This window comes from Arachis ipaensis, chromosome B8, assembly GCF_059453495.1.
Source record: "Arachis ipaensis isolate K30076 ecotype BB chromosome B8, ASM5945349v1, whole genome shotgun sequence".
NCBI classification, from domain to species: Eukaryota; Viridiplantae; Streptophyta; class Magnoliopsida; order Fabales; family Fabaceae; genus Arachis; species Arachis ipaensis.
The window spans coordinates 98,029,941-98,053,053 of NC_142443.1; the positions used below are offsets into that span (position 1 = coordinate 98,029,941).

At 34.4% G+C, this 23,113-nt stretch overlaps 1 protein-coding gene across 2 annotated transcripts; it reads right to left on the bottom strand.

Moving 5' to 3' along the window:
• Nucleotides 1-235: 235 nt before the first annotated feature.
• On the bottom strand, nucleotides 236-6,668 carry LOC148548956 (cytochrome P450 72A68-like). 2 transcript variants are annotated; one of them, XM_088496687.1, is made up of 5 exons: nucleotides 6,536-6,668; nucleotides 6,104-6,348; nucleotides 3,858-4,245; nucleotides 2,251-2,670; nucleotides 236-664 (listed from the first exon to the last, which is right to left on the bottom strand). In XM_088496687.1, exons 2-5 carry the CDS (start codon nucleotides 6,343-6,345, stop codon nucleotides 653-655), a joined length of 1,062 nt encoding a protein of 353 aa, XP_088352813.1. In that variant the 5' UTR covers nucleotides 6,346-6,348; nucleotides 6,536-6,668; the 3' UTR covers nucleotides 236-652. The 2 variants fall into 2 exon arrangements, with proteins under 2 accessions (XP_088352813.1, XP_088352812.1); XM_088496686.1 differs by lacking the exon at nucleotides 236-664 and having other exon boundaries at nucleotides 2,225-2,670.
• Nucleotides 6,669-23,113: the final 16,445 nt, after the last annotated feature.

Consider the following 23,113-nt stretch of genomic DNA (forward strand, 5'->3'; position numbering starts at 1 on the left):
CTAATGTCACTATTCAGCCCATTTAAAAAACAGAGAACTACTCCCATGAAGATGCCAAAAACATCTTTTCATAATGATCTTTGTTTAAAAAGTGTAACTTATTTGTTTAGCAACATTTTAAATAAAGGTAACATTTTTACTTCAAATAAAAATCAAGCTCTACAATCTATTATCTAATGGTCAAAATGAAATATCTTCACATAATGACAATCATAAAATCTTCATTGGAGTAGCCACCTAAAAAACATGCCATAGTACCCTTCCTATCTACATTCACATTGGTTCTAATCAAAGACACTTTCATCTCCTTGAAATATTCATCCACACTCGTACTGTCTTGTGAAAGTCTTTGGAGTTTATTATAAAGGTCCCTATGATCACGGGAAGGGATAAATCTCTTTTTCATCAACCTCTTCATTTCGTCCCATTTATCCATTAATAGTTCTTCATATCTAAGCCGCTCCTTTTGTAATTGTGGCTGCCACCTTTATTTTATTCTCTTTGGTGTAAATATGGCATGAGAATAATTGCTCAATTTTTAATTTTCACTCAAGATAAGCTTTTGGATTACACTTTCCTTGAAATCTTAACCTCCACTTTTTCAATTCTGTCCTCTTTGATTTTACCTTCATTATCTCTTCTCCTCCTTCCATCACTCCTCCTTCTACGTACATCATCATCATAAAGTTTGATAAGTATTAAATACCGATTTAAAAAATTCTAAAGTTAAAAAGCTCAAATTTATTGTAAATATAGTTTTAAACTAGAATTTAACACTGTCAAATTTAGATTAAAATGTAACAATTTAAATTAATAATCGAAAGTTTAGATCCGTGTCGTTTCTCTTGGACTCACAATGTAATGCATTAGGATTGGCTATGAAAGTTGGAGGGTTTGCATTGATCGCAATTACGAAAAATTAAATTGACTAAAAACTAAAAAGGGCAATTAATAACTAAAAACTAAAAAGGGCAATTAATAACTAAATTGCAAGAAAATAGAATCGATAAGCAAGTAAAGAACTAATAAACAAGTATGAGATAAAAGGACAACAATTAAAATGAAAACTACACTAAGAAGCAACTAAATTAAACAAGAAGTGATTAAGACAATTAATTAATAAAAGAGAAAATTTAAGTGCTAAAAGAGTTTTAGCTATGATTGAGGCTTAAGGATCCCTATTTTTGTCAATAACCACAAAATTGTTAAGAGTTAATCTCATTTCATCAATCTTTACACATTGAGAAAAGTCAAGTAGGCATAATTAGCATTAATTCATAAATCCTAATCAATTTACTAATTTAATTTAGTAAAAAATTAGTGTTAATGAAAACAACATTAACTAACAATGCTAAATTATGAATCAAAATTAGGTATTAGTAACCCAAGGTTATCAAGTTCTCAACCACAAGTCTGTAAGTTAAGAAAGGAAAAATTTACTCCATAACTAATATAAACATTTCATCAATCACTTGGTGTACGTAAAAATAAAACATTATAAATTGTAAGAATTAACAAAAACTACAATTATCCACTATAAAAATTTAACACTAATAACTCAAATAAGTATGAATAAAATATAAAATATCAAATTTATTAATGAAAATTAAGAATTCACATAATTTATAATAAACTAACAAGAAATTCTAAACAAAATAGTGTAGACTGTATCTAGAGGAACAAGAAAATAAAAACAAAACTATAATTAAACAAGATTAAAATTCAAAAGTAGATATTTAAAGTAAAATTTTAAAAAATTTAAAGAGAAGTTGGAGTTTTTCTCACTAGTAATATAAATTAAAAAAATATCAAAAGTGACTATATGATAAGTTATCTTTTATCTCTCTTCAAGCCTTGACTCATAATTCTCTAAGAGTGGACTAAAATGGGCCAAAATAGCCTCTAAATCATGAGTCACGTGTCAACTTAAATAATTATGTGGATGAAAGTGATTGGGAATCATTCTAAATAGACTACCCAAATAAAAGCTAAACCTGCCAAAATATTAACAAAACACGATGACACAAAGTGAAGCAACCTTAGGAGAAATTGCAAGTGTGTTAAATTGATTGTAAATGTTATAAAATGTCAAGTATAAGACATACATATCAGAACATACTAATAATGGTGTTCTTTTATCATCTTTTCTTTGCCTTTACTCCCATTAGTATTTTACAACAAAATAGTATATTATTAGTACATTATGAAAATCAAACGTCGATGAGCATATTATTATTTTTTTATTTTTACCTTATGTAAAATGATATGAGCACCATGTTGTGGATGAAGTAAAGCCATAGTCATCGGAGCATGAGTATAAGCTGGAGAAAGTTCAAATGAAAAATGTTGTAGAATCAATGATAAAGCCATCTTTGCTTCTAATAACGAGAAGTTTTGTCCAATACAGATTCTAGGACCCCATCCAAATGGCAAAAAAGAAGCTTTGCCATTTGTCGCCTTAAATACTCCTTCTGAAAATCTTTCAGGATTGAAATTCTTTGCATCATTACCCCAAAGTTTGAAATCATGGTGAATCAAAACAATTGGGAAGAAAATTTGCACTCCTTCAGGCAAATTTAGGTCTCCAAGTTTTATATCTTTGGCGGTAGTTCGAGTAAGTCCAGGTACTGGTGGATATAACCTGAGAACCTCATATAATATCATAGTGACCTGTTATAAGAGATTTATATTAATAAGTGTTGAGTAAAAGGTGTTTCAATTTGTCTTTTTAATACTTAAAATTTTTAAAAAAATAAAATAATTCAAAATTTTATTTATCTAATATTAAAAGAATTTAATTTTATTTGATTCACTTTCAGTGTAAAGTAGTTTTACATATGCATCCAATGTAATATCATATCAGTAAAAATAATTATCTTTTATATTAATTACATGAATAATCATTTAAAAAAACGAATGTAATTACACAATGGTATATAAAACGTTTTTATACTGTCAGTGTATCAAAATTAAACTTATATTAAAATATCAAAAAGGAGATACATTGAATCTTTTATGGTTCAATAAAAGTAACTCCATCTATAATTTTTTATAGGTGATTTTGTACTCACAAATTTATTTAGACATCTACCATTATAAAAAGAAATAAAAAAATAACATAATAAAATTTAATTATAAAATATACGATAAATTAACAATTAATATTAAGCTTTACGCATAACAAAAACACAAAGAATAATAAAAATGAAAAGTATATATACATTTATATATATAAATTTAGTAAATTTATGATTTGTACGTGTGATTGCAAATAACAAGATTCGGTCTAAAGAAGAAACCCGGACCCAGTCGATTTGGACAAATTTGGCTTGGTTTCATTTAGATGTAATTGAATTGAAAGTATAAAAACTCTTTTCGGTCTAAAATCACTCAACCGAGTTAGGTTCAAGGTTTGGGTCAGTCAGACCCAGACTGGTTCGGAGAGTAAATAAGAGGATATACAGTCATACACACACAGCATTTTGTAATTCGTACTTCCACAATTCTTCCATCTTCAATTCGTACTCCAGACTCAACAAACAGTAGTCAACCTAGTCTTTGTTTGATGATGGAGGAGGAGAAGAAGGGCAGTGATGATGGTGACTCATGCTCTAGTATTATACTCTCAATCTAGTCTTTGTTTGACCGGAAAATATTAAGTTTTAATCAGGTTTAAAATCTGGTAAGAGTCTAAATAAGTGGTCTAGTCAAAATGTTGGATCGAGTCAAACTCGGATTCACTCGGATCATGATATGATTGATATCCTCTCCCATTCATCATTTACGGATGCGGATAAAATTGACATCTAACTACACATAGCAAGTAATGTCACAAGGACACAAATCAGAATACTTACAATCTTAAGGCGATTTAAGCCATCAAGGTGTGGTTTCTGGCTACCAAAGACCTGCAAGACTTCCTCCCTTGCCCGAGCTTGCCAATGAGAATGCTTACTGAGTAACACCATGCTCCAAACCAGCAAAACTGAAGTCGTCTCTTGTCCCGCAAAGTAGAACAATTTACATTCGTCGATTACATCTTCAACACTCATTCCATTATTCTTCTTCTTTCCATACTCTTCAATTTCCTTCTGATTTGATTCCAACAATATACCCAGTAAATCATCTTTTGCTGTCTCACCTGCTTTTAGTGCTTTCTCTTTCTTATTAATTATTTTCTTAAGTGAAGTTTTTATTTCTCTGTCAATTTCCTTCATCCTCCTATTGTTACGAGTAGGTAAAAACCTGCAAATAAACATAATTAATCTTATAATTATTTCAATTGTCCTAGTACTAGAAAGTAGTGACGAACATACAAAAAATTTGGTATTTGAAATTAAATTAAAACTATATTTATATATGAAAACTGAATCCCTAATAAATTGATTAGCTTATTATCGGAAATATATTAATTCAAAATAATAAAAATTAATTTTTAATTGTTCTTCTCTTTTTATTTTCATCGCCTTAAATATAGTTTTTTCCTTATATATTTAACTATTCATTATCTGTATTTCAATTTTAAAGTCTACCTGTTATAATATTCATGGGATAAAAACTTTTTATCGAAAATAATTGTTCCAAATTAGACTATATATTTAAACATTGAAATAAAGGAATAATACAAAACCATAAAATTAAAACAAAGAGAAAACTAAAACACAAGCACAATATTTTCTTATTTCAACTTACTTTTTTATAAAAATTTACAAACAGTTCTATTTATATTTAGAAGATTAAACTTTAATTTAGTAATTAAATAATTAATAATGTTACAAAATTCATTATAACTCTTTATTGATTTTTTTATCAAAATTATTTATTTATTTCTTGTTTCGATACTAAAACAAATATAACAAATATATATATAATCATGGACTTAATCTGTTCTTTTTTCCGGTTAAGTTTCTTTTTGGTTTGCTTCAGACTGTTTTTTTTTTTTTTTTAATAATAACTTTCTACCCCCGAAGTAATGATTTATCTTTCTTGAAAGTAACTTTCTTTATAATAATAATTGTTTCTTTGATAATCAAATTTGTTCTTCAATTTAAAAATTAATCAAATTAATTTCTTGCTACTTTAAAGGGTAAATCAAGTAAATTCTTCGTTATTAGTCTGGATAACGGCATTAACAAAAAAGTGACGTGATGAAATGTTACATAAGCTAGCTAGTAGAAACATTGTTTTTATAAATCAAATTAGATTTCCAATTTTCACCCTATAATAAAATTGGTCCCCTAACTTTTACTTGATTATCAAATTATTTTTTTATATTATTTAGACATTATTATCTTGGAAGAAAAAGAAACAAAATAAAAAAGAAAAACCCCTAATTTATGCGATATTTAGTTAAGGGGAGTGTTAGGTAAACAATGACTATCTTGAACAACATGAACAACCACCAATCAAATAAAAATACACTACACTCTAATTTAATGCTACTAATTAAATTTATTCTTTTAAGCCTATTAATTCACATTGTTTACACATTGTTCAAAAATGTTGTTGGTTACCTATACTTTTCCTTTACTTAAAATCACTTATACACCTAAATTTCTCATTTTTTTTTTAATAGTTTTTCCTATTCAATTTGCAATTATTATTACACTGCATCTTCTTGTTCAAGTATTAAGGTTGTGTCTCGATTCTTGAGACACAAATACCAAAAAAAACAGACACAGAAAAATCTATAGAAAGAGAGACAGAAATTTGTTTGCCCTCATCAAAAGTTGAGATACAAAATTTGGTTGAAACTTGAAATTAAGACATTTTTTATCATCTTTATTTTTATTTTGTCCTCATAAAAATGTCAAATTTTTAATATTTAATCGTCTCTCTATATCTCTATCTTTTCTTTTCTTTTTTGCCTTTTTCCAATTTTAAGAAAAGAAATCTTGATGATGATTAGATTTGTGAATTTTGCTTTGAATTGATGATTTTAACAAAGGGGAGTAGTAATTTTTTCGTTTATGCATTTTGTGTCTCAAGAAGTCAAGATACAATGTTTAATTTTATGTGTCCATTGTGTTGAACGTAAATGTCATTTACACATCAGTATCTAGCATTAATTATAAGCCACATTTGATTTGAAAAGTAATCTTACCTCGATCCGGGAATATAAACTTTCATCACAACTTCCATGGTAAGTTTAAGTTGCTCTCTTTGAAGTTCAAATATTCTTATTCCTTCTTCATAGCTGCTTCCGAATGCTGCTCGAGAGATAACATCACCGGCTAGATTTTGAAAAGAAGGCCACACATCTATTTCGCATGATTCATTCGACGATATCATTTTCTCCCATTTACTTATGATGTCATTGCAACTTTTGAAGAATATTGGTATCATAATCTGTGAAGCAATGTAGAAAAAATAAATCAAAATAAGTTTCTATAAAAAGAAAAGAAAAAAATGTGTTACTTATTCCTAACATATACATTACGAGCTCAAGTTATTGCAAATTATGCCATGTCAAAATTGAGGAACGAAGAAATTTCATACTCATCATTTAAATTTAGATATATGTAGTGAAAACAACCTTCAACTTTTCTGAATGAAATGCAGGATTGATTATTCTTCTATGTTTTCTCCATTTCTCACCCTCATGGCCACCAAGCCCATTAACCAATAATTTGATCAATGGATTTGTATTTGGCTTTGGAAAATCATAGATCTTGTTGAATACATCTTTGATTAGTTCAGGATCTGTGACTATCACTATTGGTATTCCTCCAGACCAGAAAAAAGAATTCTTTCCTGTATACCACATACAAAGAACTTCATATAAGAATTATTTTATTTTAGAATTAGTCACTAAATGTCTATGCCAATTTGCCAACAAGCAATACAAAGTTAGAGAAGATGGTTGTTGTGAAAGTTCAGGAGTTGTGACCTAATAAGAAGAAAGAGATGAGGGTGAGAGAAAGAGAAGAGAGAGATAGCAAACACACGGAGAATCAGAAAGAGAAAATAAAAATCATAATTCAATAATAGTGAATTACACTTTACATAGAAGAGTAAAAAGGTTTACATACACGTAAAGTTAACTAACTTCTATTTGTTTTTTTACATTTCATAATTAGCTTAGTTGCTGCTTCACTATTACTTGTAACTAAACTGAAGTTTAACTTACACAATAATAATACATTCTCCTACATCCCCCTTGCAAACTAGAGAGTGAATGTTTACTAGTCCAAACTTGGAATATGCATGGCTGAAAGGTCCAGGAGCCAAAGTTTTAGTGAAAATGTTAGCGGTTTGGTTAGAGGAGGAGATAGGTAGGAGTTTGAGGATGCCAGCCTAAGTCTTTTCCCTTGTGATGTGACAATCGACTTTAATGTGTTTAGTGCATTTATGGAAGATCAAATTGGCTGCAATGTGGAGGGCAGATTGATTGTCGCAGTACAAGGTAAATGGCTTGGGATAGTCAATTCTGAGGTCCTTGAACAAGTACAAGAGCCACTATTCTTCAACCATGCCTAAAGCCATAGCCGATATTCAGCTTTCGAATATAAGCGAGCTACCGTGACTTGCTTTTTGCTTTCTCACGAAATAAGGGAGGTACCAAGATAGGAACATTGGCTAGAGATCGAGCATCGTGTGTCTGAGCATGTGGCCCAATCCGAGTCCGTGTAGCCAGAGAGTGAAAGATCAGAATTTGAGCTGAAGAAGAGGCCAATTGCTAGAGATGACTTGAGGTATCTGAGAAGGTGCATGCCTGATTTGAAGTGAGAATTGGTAGGGCAATCGAGGTATTGACTAAGCTTGCCAACTGCGAAGGAGATGTCGGGTCTAGTATTTGTTAGATAGATGAGTCGTCCGATAAGTTGTCGGTACTTGGATGTGTCTTCTAATCTTGTCCCTGAATTCTTGCTGATTTGAGTGTTATAACACATAGGAGTTGAAGCAAGTTTAGATTCTATCATGCCAAAATCTTTGAAGAGGTTGAGTGTGTATTTGCGTTGATATAGAGAGATGCCTTTGCTATTACGAGCTACTTCCATTCCAAGAAAAAATTCCAGTTGTCCCAAGTCCTTGATGATGAATTTCGCATCCAACAATGCTTTGAGGGCATTAATTTCTTTCATGTCATCACCACCTATAACTAAATCATCTACTTACACAAGAATTGCGGTGAATTTCCAATTTTGACACTTGGTGAAAAGAGAATGATCACTCTTGGACTGAGTATAGCCTGCTGCGAGAACCACCAAGAAGCTATGAACTGCCTTGTTGGATTAATGCAAGTAATGCTTGTTGCTGATCTTGGGTGAAAGAGAATCTGGTGTTGTTTTTCTCTTCTTGTTGAGAGATGCCTTGAGTATTGATATCACCACTCTTAGCGATAGTTACATTCATAGCCACTGAGTTATGTTGTTGTTGTTTCATGTGGGAGGGGGGGGGAGGGGGATCCCATGCTTCCTAAAGCATGTGTCAATTAAATGTCCACTTTTGTGACAATATGAGCATACACGAGTGGGGTTTCGGCCAATTCTCACACCCCTACCTCGACTTCCCCTTCCTCTACCACTAGGAGCTGAATTTGGATACTTTATTGCAGCACTGTGAGTGACTTGAGTAGCAAGCACAACCTTAAATTCAAGAATGTTAGGTATGGACAACTGTCTTTCTTGTTGAGTGAGAAGGGTAAAAGCATCATTGATGCTTGGCAGAGGCTTCATTAGCATGATCTGCAATCTGACTACCGCATGTTGCTCGTTCAACCCTTTCAAGAAACACACCACATATCTATCTTTTTTGTAGTTTCGAATGACACCAAAATCGTATGTACAAAAATTTCCATAATTGCAAGTTGGAATGAGACAAAAACTATCAAGTTCTTGCCAAATTGCCTTTAATTTCGTGAAATAAGCCCTAATGCTCAGCTCATCTTGTTTGACTGAGAATAGTTCTTCTTCTAATTCTGGGATCCTGAAAATGTCATCTTGGTAGTAGCGATGCCGTAAATCACGCCAAATATCTGTAGCATTCTCATTCCAAATAACGTTTAGATTTCTTCACTAAACAACGCACTTAACCAAGATAGCACATAAGTGTTGCATTTTTCCCACGCAAGAAAGGTAGCATCAGACTCTAACGGTTTTGGAATGCTACCATCAACGAAACCAAATTTATTTTTTTATTTCAAAGCCAGAGTCATAGCGCGTGACCAAGAATTGTAGTTTTGAGGAGTGAGAGCTACATTGACCATGGAAATGCTAGGATTTTCACATGGAGGAATAAAGAAGGGGCTTGAAAGATCAGAACTCACATTTATTAATGGTCGTGGAATCTGGGCTTGAAGATTCGAAATTTGAGAGAATAATAGATCGGAGGCTGAGAAGCCTGATTTGGATCAACATTATCAGATCCTGGGTTCACTGATAAACCGCTATTTTACGATTTATTTTATATTGAATTGAGTGAATTTTATCCATTACTCTCACACTTATGCATATAAATCGCATGTTTTATATTTTCCTTCCCGATTTTGTGCTATGATTGAAAACATGCTTTCTAGGCCTTAAATTACTAATTTTTAATCCTCTCTTATTACCATTCGATGTCGTGATATGTATGTTAAGTGATTTCAGATTTTTCAGGGTAGGAATGGCTTAGAGGATGGAAAGGAAGCATGCAAAAGTGGAAGGAACACAAGAAATGGAGTATTTTAGAATCTGATAGCGACGCACATGCATGAGCGACGCGTACGCGTTGCCAGTACAAATCTCATCAACGCATACGCGTGGTTGACGTGTACACGTGACAGAGCGTCACGTGCTGCAATTATAGAAAACATTGGGGATTGATCAATTAGAGACTCTTGAGTTATCAAAATTCCTTTGTTGATTGGTGATTGAGACTTGCTAGTTGGCTTAGATTTCATTAAATCTAGTCTTTGATTAGGACTTGTGAATTTAATTTAATTTTGCTCACTTGATTTTCCTTCATTATTAGAGGTTAACTAAGTGAAAGTAAAAGGCAATTACCATCACAATTGATGATGATAATGAAGATAGGAATTCCAATTCTCAATCCTTGCTAGGACTTTTCTTAGTTGTTATTTTATTTCCTTGTTATTTACATTACTTGTCTCTTATCACGAAAACCCTAAAAATACTTTTTCATAACCAATTATAAGTACACTTCCCTGCAATTCCTTGAGAGACGACCTGAGGTTTAATACTTTGGTTAATTTTTTATTGGGTTTGTATTTGTAACAAACAATTTAAATATTGACTGAGGTTTAATTGTCGGTTTAGAACTATGCTTGCAATACGATGATTTTTGTGAAGATCTTTACCAAAATTTTTCCTCTGTCAAGATTTTGGCGCCGTTGCCGGGGAATTGCAAATGTGTGCCTTATTATTGGTTATTGTGAATATTGTGAATATGTTTGCCTTTTTGTTTCTTTGTTAGTTTTTTCTAGTTTTAGGAGTTTATTTTCATTATTTCTTGTTAGTTTTTGTTTTTATTTTCTTTTGTTACTATGAATTCTCACCCCTTTGGCTATGAGTTTGGTTCAAATTATGTTGTAGGGAATGGAAGCTACAATGAGAACATGCATCAAGGATGGGACAATCAAAGGTGGGAGGAGCGTCGAGCATATGATCAACCTTTTTGGCAACAACCTCCACCAACGTACTATGAGCAAGAGCCATTCCAAGATGCATATCAATCCAATAGCTATGGTGGACCCCCTTGTAGTTACCAACAAGTCTCACCATATGCCTATGAATCCCCTCCTCAACATAGCCCTCAACCACCATACTCACAAGCTCCATTTTACCAAACACCTTCAGATGATCCAAACCCTTATCCACCATACCAACCATCATATGAACCATATGAACTTTACATAGAACCACCACCTCAATATACACCATCTCCATATCCTTATCAAGAAGAACCACATTCACATTATGAGCCCTTTCTCCTAACAAATGAAATCAACCCCAAGCTCCCATATATGATACCTTTAGTGTTATTCGCCAAGGGCAAAGAGAGTTTCAAACCACACTTACCTCTACTTTCACTGGTCTCACCTCTACTCTCCAAGCTCTTATATCCTGTGTGAATCCACATTCTAACCCCAATACTCAACCTCGAGCTCTAGAGCACTTCCTTTTCATCCATATTCATCAATCCAAGAGCAATACGATCCCAATTATGCCAGTAACATGGAACAAGAGAGAAGGGATTATCTTAGAGACCTAATGGATCAGGTTCACGCATCCATACTTTAAGAGAAGCAAGAGGAGTCCCAAAAGGTGGAGGTAGGAGAGACCCTTAAAGATGAAGGAATAGTTGAAAAATTAGGGGAGGTTGAACAAGCGGAAAGTTCCATCATTGAAGACAACTCTACACCAAATGACAATAGGAATCTTGTTGAAGCTTCATCCATCGGATGTGAAACCAATGTTAAGGAGGAATGTATACACCCTCTAACACATGACTTGATCAATGAGGAAGAGTTGGAAGAAGTTAACAAGAAAGTGGGAATTGAAGAAAGTTGTCAAGAGATAGAAGACATCAAGGAGGAGATTGATTTTGTACTAGAGCAAGTGGAGAAAGCCAAAATTATCGAAGAAGAGGAAGTGGTTGAAGACTTAGGAGATCCGGAACCTCCATGGGAACTTCAAGTCATAGAGACTCCTTCCAAGATGTTTGAATTTGATGTTGAGGAGGGTGTACAACTTCCAAGGCATATCATGGTTGAAGACTTTGAGGAGGTTGATCATGAGATTGATTCAATAATTGATGAGTTTTTATCTACAATTGAATCCTCTCCCATTGGACTTAAAGAAGAGGTTAATATTGAAGAAGCTTGTCAAGAGGTGGAGATCATCAAAGAGGAGTCCAAGAGAGTAAAGTATACATTGGCAGGGCCGCTATTGGAGACATCTCTCCCGAAGCCATCACCATCCGTCCCTCCATTCAAGTAGGTAAATCTCTACTCCTTAAGCTTTAATTTTTCACTTGCATACGGTTTGCTTGAGACGGATGGACAACTTAAAGATCTTTGTGGCTTTAAGAGAAAACGGGTGATGGTTAGTGGTTGGAATTGCCATTCAAAGTTCATTATGGTTGGAAGCTTAAGGCCTAATTGCAATGGTTGGTATAGTTCTCAATTGATTGGGTCTAGGAAGTTTTTAGGGTACTTCACTGAGAATTCGGATTACTTTCCACCCGGTTAGAACAATGATAATCAACTTAAAGACGGGTGTAGAAACAAGATTTGGGATCCCGACATACAAGAGGATCAACTTTGGGAGCTCAAAGCTTGTGAAGAACTTCATCAAGGCTTGGTGAATTCACTTGGAATTGTTAGAGCTTATTAGAAGTCCAAGCGTTGGAGGAAGTTTCAAGATGAGTTCAAGCACAAGCCACCATGATAAGGACTTTAACTAAAAGTGCTAGGTGGGAGACACCCCCACCATGGTAAATTCTTCCTATTTTTCCTTTTATTTACATTGGTAATAAGTTAATTTTCAATTTTAGTTGGCTTTATTTGATTTAAGTTGTGCTTATAATAATGTTTGGCGTACGTGTCGACGCCCAAAACTGGTTCGTGCCCGAACCGTGCTAGAACGGTGCGGCAGCGCGGCCTAGATAGAGAGTTGTGCCAGGACCGCGCTGGTGGGGTGCTAGGCGCATAGCCAACTCCACGCATGCGCGTCACTGACGCGTACGCGTCATTTACATTTTTTGCCATCCACGCGTGGGCGTGGACGACACATTCGCGTCGACTCAAAATTTTGATTGTCCAGTCCTACAAACAGAGAGTTGGGCTGCTACTGTTCTGGAATCGTGCGTCTGGCATGACGAGTAGTCACGCGTACGCATGACTGACGCTCATGCATCATTTTTCATTTTGGGGCATCCACGCGTACGCGTGGACGACACTCACGCGTCGCATGCCTGATTCTGTTTTTACACGCACGCGTGACCCATGTGCGCGCGTCGCATTCGCGCCTTGTTTATGCCTTTCTTCTTCTTTCTTTCTCTTTTCTTCTTCTTTCTTCTTCCTTTCTTTCTTCTTCTCTTCCCTTCTCCTCTCTCTAGGTTTTAGGATTTTTTAGTCTTGTTCCTTCTCAATTTCAGATTTCTACCTTGCTTTAATTTAGTTTTCTTCTACTCTTATTTGTTCTAGCACTTTAGTTATCTACTTCTCTTATTGATTCCTTTATTTTGCTAATTTAGTTTATGAACTCATGTGTTACTCTCAACTTTCATTAAAGCAATTTATGTCTCACATTTCTTATTATTCAATTGCCTTGTTATTGTTATTTCCTTGCTTTGGTTAGTCTTAGATTTTGCTATGTCTTGTTAGTTTCCTCTGTTTTTATTTTATGACTTCCAAGTGTTTGATAAAATGTTTGGTTGGATTTTAAATTAGTTTTTTACGTTCTTAACTTGGATTGATCAATTAGAGACTCTTGACTTATCAAAATTCCTTTGTTGATTGATGACTGAGACTTGCTAGTTGGCTTAGACTTCACTAAATCTAGTCTTTGATTAGGACTTGTGAATTTAAGTTGATTTTGCTCACTTGACTTTTCTTCATTGTTAGAGGTTAACTAAGTGAAAGCAAAAGGCAATTACCATCACAATTGATGATGATAATGAGAGTAGAAATTCCAATTCTCAATCCTTGCTAGGACTTTTCTTAGTTGTTATTTTATTTTCTTGTTATTTACATGACTTGTCTCTTATCACAAAAACCCCAAAAATACTTTTCCATAACCAATTATAAGTACACTTCCCTGCAATTCCTTGAGAGACGACCCGAGATTTAATACTTCGATTAATATTTTATTGGATTTGTCCTTGTGACAAAAAATTTAAATATTGGCTGAGGTTTAATTATCAGTTTAGAACTATGCTTGCAATGCGATAATTTTTGTGAAAATCTTTACTCACATTTTTCCTCCGTCATTCACCAAGCGTGCAGTTTCTTAATTGTGTGACATTGATAAAGCTTCTTCCTTTGGTCTCATTGATCGGAACTGCTACTTCAATTCGGAGTTGATTTAAGGAAGAGAAGTAGGCAAGCTCCTATCAAACCCTATCATGTGAGTTCATGAGAAGAGAAGAAAAGCAAGAAAGGGAGAAAAAAAATTGACAAGAGGAGTGATAAACCACTATTTTATGGTTTATCTTGTGCTTAATTGAGTGGATTTTATCAACTCTTTACCCACTTATTCATACTATTTGCATGGTTTTACGTTTTCCTTCCTGATTTTGTGCTATGATTGAAAACATGCTTCTTTGATCTTATATTTGCTTATTATTAATCCTCTCTTATTACCATTAGATGCCTTGATATGTGTGTTAAGTGTTTTCAGAGATTACAGGACAGGAATGGCTCAGAGGATGGAAAGGAAGCTTGCAAAAGTGGAAGGAATACAAGAAGTTGGAGAAACTGCTAAGCTGTCCAGCCTGACCTCTTCGCACTCAAATAGCTATAACTTTAGCTACAGAGATCCAAACGACGCGGTTCTAGTTGCATTGGAAAGCTAACGTCCGGGGCTTCGATTTGATATATAATATGCCATAGTTTCCTTGATGCTAGGTGACGCGATCCCGTCATTCACGCTGACTCGTCTCAGTGGCGAAAATCAACGTGTTTGAATTCGCAACCAGCGAATTCTGGGCTGTTTCTGACCCAGTTCTCGACCCAGAAAACACAGATTAGAGGCTATAAAGTGGGAGAATGCATCCATTCATGAGGATAAGCTCACAATTCACAATTTTAGGAGTAGATGTAATTTTTAGAGAGAGAGGTTCTCTCCTCTCTCTTAGGATTAGGATTTAGGACTTCTCTTAGCTTTAGGAGTGACTCTCAATCTCAGGTTCAATGTTCTTTTACTTTATATTTATCTCTTACTTTCAGATATTTTAATGCTTATATTAGTTATGTTGCCTATTTGGCTTATGCTACATTCATGTTATGATTTTCTTAAATTAATATTATTTGAGGTATTTCAGATTTATGATTGCTTTCTTTTATTTATATAAATAATTTAGATTTTTCCCTTTTGGCTTTGGTTGATTAATTGGTGACTCTTGAGTTATCAAACTCATTGTTGATTGAAAATTGAAATTCTTCAAGAATTAATTCGAGTTCCAATAACTCTAGCCTTTCCCAAGGAAAGACTAGGACTCGAGGAATCGAAATTAATTCATCCACTTAACTTATCTTCATAGTTAGAGGTTAACAAAGTGGGAGAAAAATCCAATTCTCAGCATAATTGATAAGGATAACTAGGATAGGACTTCCAATTCTTCATACCTTGCCAAGAGTTTATTTTTATTTTTATTTTATCTTTCTTGTCATTCAACTAACTTTTTACCTTAATCCAAAACCCCAAAACACACTTTTTCATAACCAATAATAAGAACACCTCCCTACAATTCCTTGAGAAGACGACCTGAGGTTTAAATACTCGGTTATCAATTTCAAAGGGGTTTGTTACTTGTGACAACCACAACGTTTGTATGAAAGGACTTTTGAAGGTTTAGAAACTATACTTGCAACGAGGATTTATCCGCAAATTTCTAGACCACGCAAAAGTTCCTCTCGTCAAAATGGCGCCGTTGCCGGGGAATTGCAAACGTGTGCCTTATTATTGGTTATTGTAAATATTTGCTTTTTACTTGTTTATTTGTTTTTATTTTTGTTTTTATTTTTGCTTTTTCATAAATTAAGAGGTTATTGGTTTTTATTTAGTTATTAAAAAATTTTCAAAAAAAATTTTTTTTTTGGTGTTCATCTTGATCTTCAAGTTGTTCTTCGTGTTCATCTTGACCTTCAAGTTGTTTTAGTTGTTTTTTTCGTTTTGATCTAAAAATTTCAAATTTAGTGTCATTTTATTGTTTTTCTCTTTCCTCATTAAATTCAAAAATTTAAAATTTAAAACTCAATTTTTAAATCTCAAATTTAAAACTTCAAAATTCAAATCTTTTTCAAAAATCTTACCTTATCTTATTCAAAAAAAATTTAAATTTCAAAATTTCAAATTTTAAACTTCAAAATTTAATTTTCAAATTCAAAATTTAAATAACCTTTTAATTTAAATTTATTTTTATTTTCGTTTTTAATTTTTATTTACTACTATGAACTCTCACCCCTTTGGCTATGAGTCTGGTTACCATTATATTGTAGGAAGAGGAAATTACAATGAGAACAGGCATCAAGGTTGGAACAATCAAAGATGGGAGGAGCCACAAGGATTTGATCAACCCTCATGGCAACAACCACCTCCAATGGACTATCAACAACCACCACCATATGCCTATAAACCCTCTCCTCAACACAGCTTTGAACCACCATACTCACAAGCCACCTACAACCATTCACCTCCATATGACCCTAACCCGTATCCACCATACCAACCACCCTATGAACCAAATGAACCCTCCTATCCACCCCAAACCTCCATGAAGAAAGCACTAGCCGATCTAAACTCTACTATACAAGCTCTCTTCGCCCAAATCGGACCACCAAATACCTTCAACAATCAACCCTCAAGCTCTAGTGCACTTCCTTGTCAACCACAAAATGATCTCTCCATCCCATCACCACCATCCATGGAAGAGCACCCACATCCATCAATCTAAGAGCAACATGATCTCAATGATGCTATTGACATAGAACAAGAGAGAAGGGATCATCTTTGCAAATCCATACTTCATAAGGAGCTAGAGGAGGCCCTAAAGGTGAAGGTAGTAAAAACCCTTGAAGTCGAAGGAGTGGTTGAAAAATTAGTGAAGGAAGAATCAAGGGATCATCTCAAGGAAGCAGCGGATCGATTTCATGCAACTCTATATTAACTAAATCAAGCGATAAGTCAATTAGGTTCCCGACGCTCGGACACTCAAAGTGCTCCCATGGCTTCATGTGGGCAATCTAATGAAGAACGTAGCATGAAGGAGATATTAGAAACTCCAGTGGACAATACGGAGCATGACTTTGTACTGGAACAAGTGGAGGAAGCTGTAATTATCGAAGAAGAAGAAGTGGTTGCAGACTTAGGAGATGCTGAATCTCCATGGGAAAGTCAAGACATAGAACCTCCTTCCAAGACGATTGCATTTGATGTTAAGGAGGGTGTACAACCTCCAAGGCATATCACAGTTGAAGACTTGGAAGAGGTTGATCAAGAGATGGAGATTCAAGAAGAAGAAGCACAACCTCCCATGCCCTTGGAAAGCAATGAAGAGGAGATTGAATTGGAAGAAAGCTACCAAGAGGAAGATGTTGAAATTGAAGAAGCTTGCAAAGAGGTGGTAATTATCATAGAAGAGCACAAGGGAGTGGAGCTTGCAATTTCATTAAAAATACCTCCCTCTAAGTTGCCATCATCCTTCACAACATTCAAGTGGGTAAAATTCATATCCCTTAGCTTTCTAATTCCACTTGAATATGGGCTACTGGAGACAGATGGTCAACTTAGAACTCTTTGTGGTATTAAGAGTAAGAGGAAGATGGTCAGTGGTAAGAACTATCCTGCAAGGTTCATTATGGTTGGAAGCTTTAAGTTTAAACGCAAAGATTGGTGTAAAGCTCAACTGAATGGGTCTAGAAAACTGTTTGGTAGCTGCAGTGAGAATTCAAATTACTTATCACCCAGTTGGAAAAATACAGATCCCGACAAGGATGGGTGTAAAAGCAAGATTTGGGATCCTGGAATCTGCTCTGACACTTGTTACCCTGGGAGCCTAAGAATCTGTTTGAAGCTTCTTAAGGGCTTTACATGCTTAGTTTGGGACTCCGGAGGCTACTGGAGATGCAAACATTGGTGGAGATTTCTGGATGAGTTCAAGCACAAGCCACCATAACAGGGAGCTCACCAAATGTCCAACTTAAGGACTTTAACTAAAAGTGCTAGGTGGGAGACAACCCACCATGGTATGATCGTTCCTTTTTCAATTTTAATTTTATTTAGTTTTGTTTGTTTTTGAATTTTATTTTATTTTATTGAACCTGGAATCATGCATAGCATTCATATTAAGCATTGCATTCTGCATTTTACAAAAAAAAAAAAAACACGCACGCAACGCGGCAGCGTCGCTGACGCGTCCGCGTCACTAGTGCGTTGGGGAGAAAAGAATTGAACAGAGAGTCACGCGAAAGCGTGGCTGGAGGTGCGCCTTTAGCATAATTTGACCCCACGCGACCGCGTCGCTCACACGACCGCGTCATGTGGGAACTTTGGCCTCCCACGCGACCGCGTGTCCCCACGCGGCCGCGTGCCATGAAAATCGACGTAACAAGGGTGTATGGCCGAAAGTTGAGCTGGAATTGGGCTGGACTCGTGCTGGAAGCCCAAGCCTTCCAACGCGAACGCGTGCCCCACGCGGCCGCGTCGTTTTCCAAAAATGGCCATCCACGCGATCGTGTCACCCACGCGATCGCGTCACCCAATATTTGGCAATTAATGATTTTTGAACAGAGAGTTGTGCGAGCGCGAGGCTGCCCTCGCGCCAGCAGCATAAACTGGGTCACGCGACCGCGTCAAGTAGTTAAGCGCAAGCCGCGCGACCGCGTGCCCCACGCGACCGCGTCGCTTGCGCCGCACAGCTTATCCTAATTTGCCAAATATCTTATCTTTTCTCCCCGAATCCTAATTTTTCCTCCCTCCTTTCTTACTTACTTCTTCTTCCCTTCTTTCCCTTCTCATTCTTCTTATCTTTTATTTTATTTTACTTAATTTATTTGCATATTTCATTCATTGCATCTTAATTTTGTGCATATTTTTGTTTTCTTTTCTAAATTCATTATTTTTCCTTTGGTGTTAAATTTTTCTTATTTAACTGTTGCATCTTCTCTTGAATTATTTTGGGTGCTTAGTGACTTGTTTTATTCTGGATAGGTAATATTATTTATATCAATGCCAATCTTTTATACTTGTATTACTTTTACATTGACATGAATTTTTATTATCTCTCCTTACCCACACTCTCTTCCCTATTTTTGCAAATTTTTGCATTCCTGATTTGCCATGTACTTCTACTGTTTTCTCATTTGCATGTTGTAGCTACCATGTAATTGAGACCCTTATTATCTGGCATTAACACCCATATTTTATTTATTTTTTATCTTTATTTTTTGGTTACTTTTTCTTTTCCCTCTTCTTTCAGGATGGCCACCACGAAGGGAGCGGAAAAACCTCTTAAGGGGAGACAAGACAAGTCCATCTGCACAATTCTTGAAGAAGAGCACCAGTTGGAACAGCCCGTCCACCTGCACATCTTAGCATGCACCGAGGACGGTGCAATCTTTAAGTGTGGGAAGGTCGATACCGATCTCCATGGGTTAGTACTTTCTTGTCTCAACACCAATGTTTAAATTTTCTTTGTAGATTAGTTGTTGCATTTGCATGTTTGTTTGATTTTTTTGCACATTTTACCACTTGGTTGAAGTAATATTTTCTTTTTCAAGAAACCTTTTTAAGAGCATTTCACTAATAAAATTTTTTGTTACACTTGTTTGAAAAAAATATTATATTGGAACATGGTCTAGAGCTCGAACACAAGAAACCCGTGAGATTTTTTAGCCTAATTGATTGGTTGCATTTTATCAACCAATAATTTATTTTTGATGTGTGTTTTTCTCTCTAAAATTGTGATCTTTGTCTTGCTTGATTCTATATTTTCATGGTTTGATGTATGCATACACTTACATGATTGAGGCCTTTGTTTCACTAAGCTTACATACTCATATGGCCTTACCTTTTCATTATTCTTTGCAAACCAATGTTGAGCCTATTATACCCCTTTGTTCCTTACTTTAGCACATCATTAACTCTAAGCGAAAAATAATAATGTCCTTAATTTGAATCCTTAGTTAGCTTAGACTAGTGAGAGTGCTCATAAATTAAGTGTGGGGAAGTGAATTTGGAAACATTTGGTTTGAGAATTGAGTATGTTAGAATTTTCTGAAAATGTGAAAAAAAAATGTTTAGGACATGATTCATGCATCCAATAATTTAATCATATGCATTGAGAAAAATAAAAGAAAAAAATATGTATAAAAAAAAGAGAAAAAAGAGCAAATAAGAAAAAGGGGACAAAATGCCCCAAAGTAAATGTTGAAAACAATGCATATGTACTGTACTTGAAATTAGAATGCATGAATATGTGGAAAACATGGTTAATGGATGGTTAGATGTGGTATTATGATTACATGGATTGTCTAAAGTTAGGTGGAAAGTTTAAGTTAATTAAGGATTCAGATTTTAGTCCACTTGGCCAAATACAATCCTACCTTGACCCTAACCCCATTACAACCCTTAAAAGACCTCTTGATATGTGTATCTGTGCATTAAATTTATGTTGATTGTTAGATGAAGAGCAAGCCTTAGAAAGCAAGGTTAGTGAAGAATTGAGAGAATCGAACCTAAAACACTTGAGTAATTAGAGTACATACACTTCCAGTGAGGGTTCGAAGCTCGATTTTTTGTTCCCGGCTGTCATGAGTTATTTTCTTCTACAAGTCTATTTGTACTTCATTTTTATGATTTGAATTAGTGAAATCCAGTTCATAGTTATTCTTGGAGAACTTATTTACTTTTAAACCAAGTAGGTAGAAACATTTTTTCATGTAGTTGCATTCATATAGATAGGTTGTATTTCATACATCCTGCCATTCCTCTTCATCTTTATAGTTTCTCTTGAGCTTAGCATGAGGACATGCTATTGTTTAAGTGTGGGGAGGTTGATAAACCACTATTTTATGGTTTATCTTGTGCTTAATTGAGTGGATTTTATCAACTATTTACCCACTTATTCATACTATTTGCATGGTTTTACGTTTTCCTTCCTGATTTTGTGCTATGATTGAAAACATGCTTCTTTGATCTTATATTTGCTTATTATTAATCCTCTCTTATTATCATTAGATGCCTTGATATGTGTGTTAAGTGTTTTCTGAGATTACAGGGCAGGAATGGCTCAGAGGATGGAAAGAAAGCATGCAAAAGTGGAAGGAATACAAGAAGTTGGAGAAACTGCTAAGCTGTCCAGCCTGACCTCTTCGCACTCAAACAGCTATAACTTTAGCTACAGAGATCCAAACGATGCGGTTTCAGTTGCGTTGGAAAGCTAACGTCCGGGGCTTCGATTTGATATATAATATGCTATAGTTTTCCTGACTCTAGGCGACCCGATCGCGTCATCCACGCGGACTCATCGCAGTGGCGAAAATCAGCGTGTTTGAATTCGCAACCAGCGAATTCTGGGCTGTTTCTGACCCAGTTCTCGACCCAGAAAATACAGATTAGAGGCTATAAAGTGGGAGAATGCATCCATTCATGAGGATAAGCTCACAATTCACAATTTTAGGAGTAGATGTAGTTTTTAGAGAGAGAGGTTCTCTCCTCTCTCTTAGGATTAGGATTTAGGACTTCTCTTAGTTTTAGGAGTGATTCTCAATCCCAGGTTCAATGTTCTTTTACTTTATATTTATCTCTTACTTTCAGATATTTTAATGCTTATATTAGTTATGTTGCCTATTTGGCTTATGCTACATTCATGTTATGATTTTCTTAAATTAATATTATTTAAGGTATTTCAGATTTATGATTGCTTTCTTTTATTTATATAAATAATTTAGATTTTTCCCTTTTGGCTTTGGTTGATTAATTGGTGACTCTTGAGTTATCAAACTCATTGTTGATTGAAAATTGAAATTCTTCAAGAATTAATTCGAGTTCCAATAACTCTAGCCTTTCCCAAGGAAAGACTAGGACTCGAGGAATCGAAATTAATTCATCCACTTAACTTACCTTCATAGTTAGAGGTTAACAAAGTGGGAGAAAAATCCAATTCTCAGCACAATTGATAAGGATAACTAGGATATGACTTCCAGTTCTTCGTACCTTGCCAAGAGTTTATTTTTATTATTATTTTATCTTTCTTGTCATTCAACTAACTTTTTACCTTAATCCAAAACCCCAAAAACACACTTTTTCATAACCAATAATAAGAACACCTCCCTGCAATTCCTTGAGAAGACGACCCGATGTTTAAATACTCGGTTATCAATTTCAAAGGGGTTTGTTACTTGTGACAACCACAACATTTGTATGAAAGGACTTTTGAAGGTTTAGAAACTATACTTGCAACGAGGATTTATCCACAAATTTCTAGACCACGCAAAAGTTCCTCTCGTCAAGGAGCCAAGAATTAAGGAGATTCAGAAGAATAGAGTTGAGTCACATAACGCTCACCGCACCATGTAAAATTTCGGGGAGTTTTGACCCAAGAAAAAAAAGACGAAAAAGATAAAAAAAGAGAAGAGAGAGATGACAAACACATAGAAAATCAGAAAAAAGAAACAAAAGTTACAATTCAATAATAGTGAACCACACTCTACAAAAAAAAAAAGTAAAAATGTTTATATATACATAAAGCTAACTAACTTCTATTTGCTTCTTTACATTTCATAACTAGCTTAGCTGCTGCTTTATTACTACTTGTAACTAAACTAATGTTTAACTTACACAACAATAATATATCCTCCTATGATTGTTATATAAAATACTATCCTGCAGTGTAAAAAAGTGAGAACTTTCATTTTCTAGATAGTTGAATCAATTTTTACACTGACACTTCACTATTTGAAAAACATTCTCTCTTCCTCTTTCTTTCTCAATTTGTCAGCTTTTTATTTTTGTTATTAGACTTCCAATGGTGTTTCAAACAATGTGGAGAATTTGTGTGTTTTTTTTTTCATGTGGAAAGCATAAAATTGAAGGTTAGGATTGTGACTTTCAATATTTTTTTCAAATACAGAAATTTGAGGGTTGAATTCAGATTTTTTATTTTAAATTTTTTTGAACATACAAATTTAACTCTCAAATTCGTATTTTAGTATTAAAGGAAAATTAAATGTACAAATTAGTCCGATTTACTTAATAGCAAGAAAAAAAAATTATTCCAACACAAATTAGACCTTTCAATTTGTGTATTATAAAATCTAATCTCACATTTTTCTAGTTTTCTAATTTTAAGGTCCGATTTGTTACTTAAAATTAAAAAAATAATTTAAATTTATATAAAAAAAATATACCAATTATTCATTTCAGTGAATTACACACTGTTTCTTTTT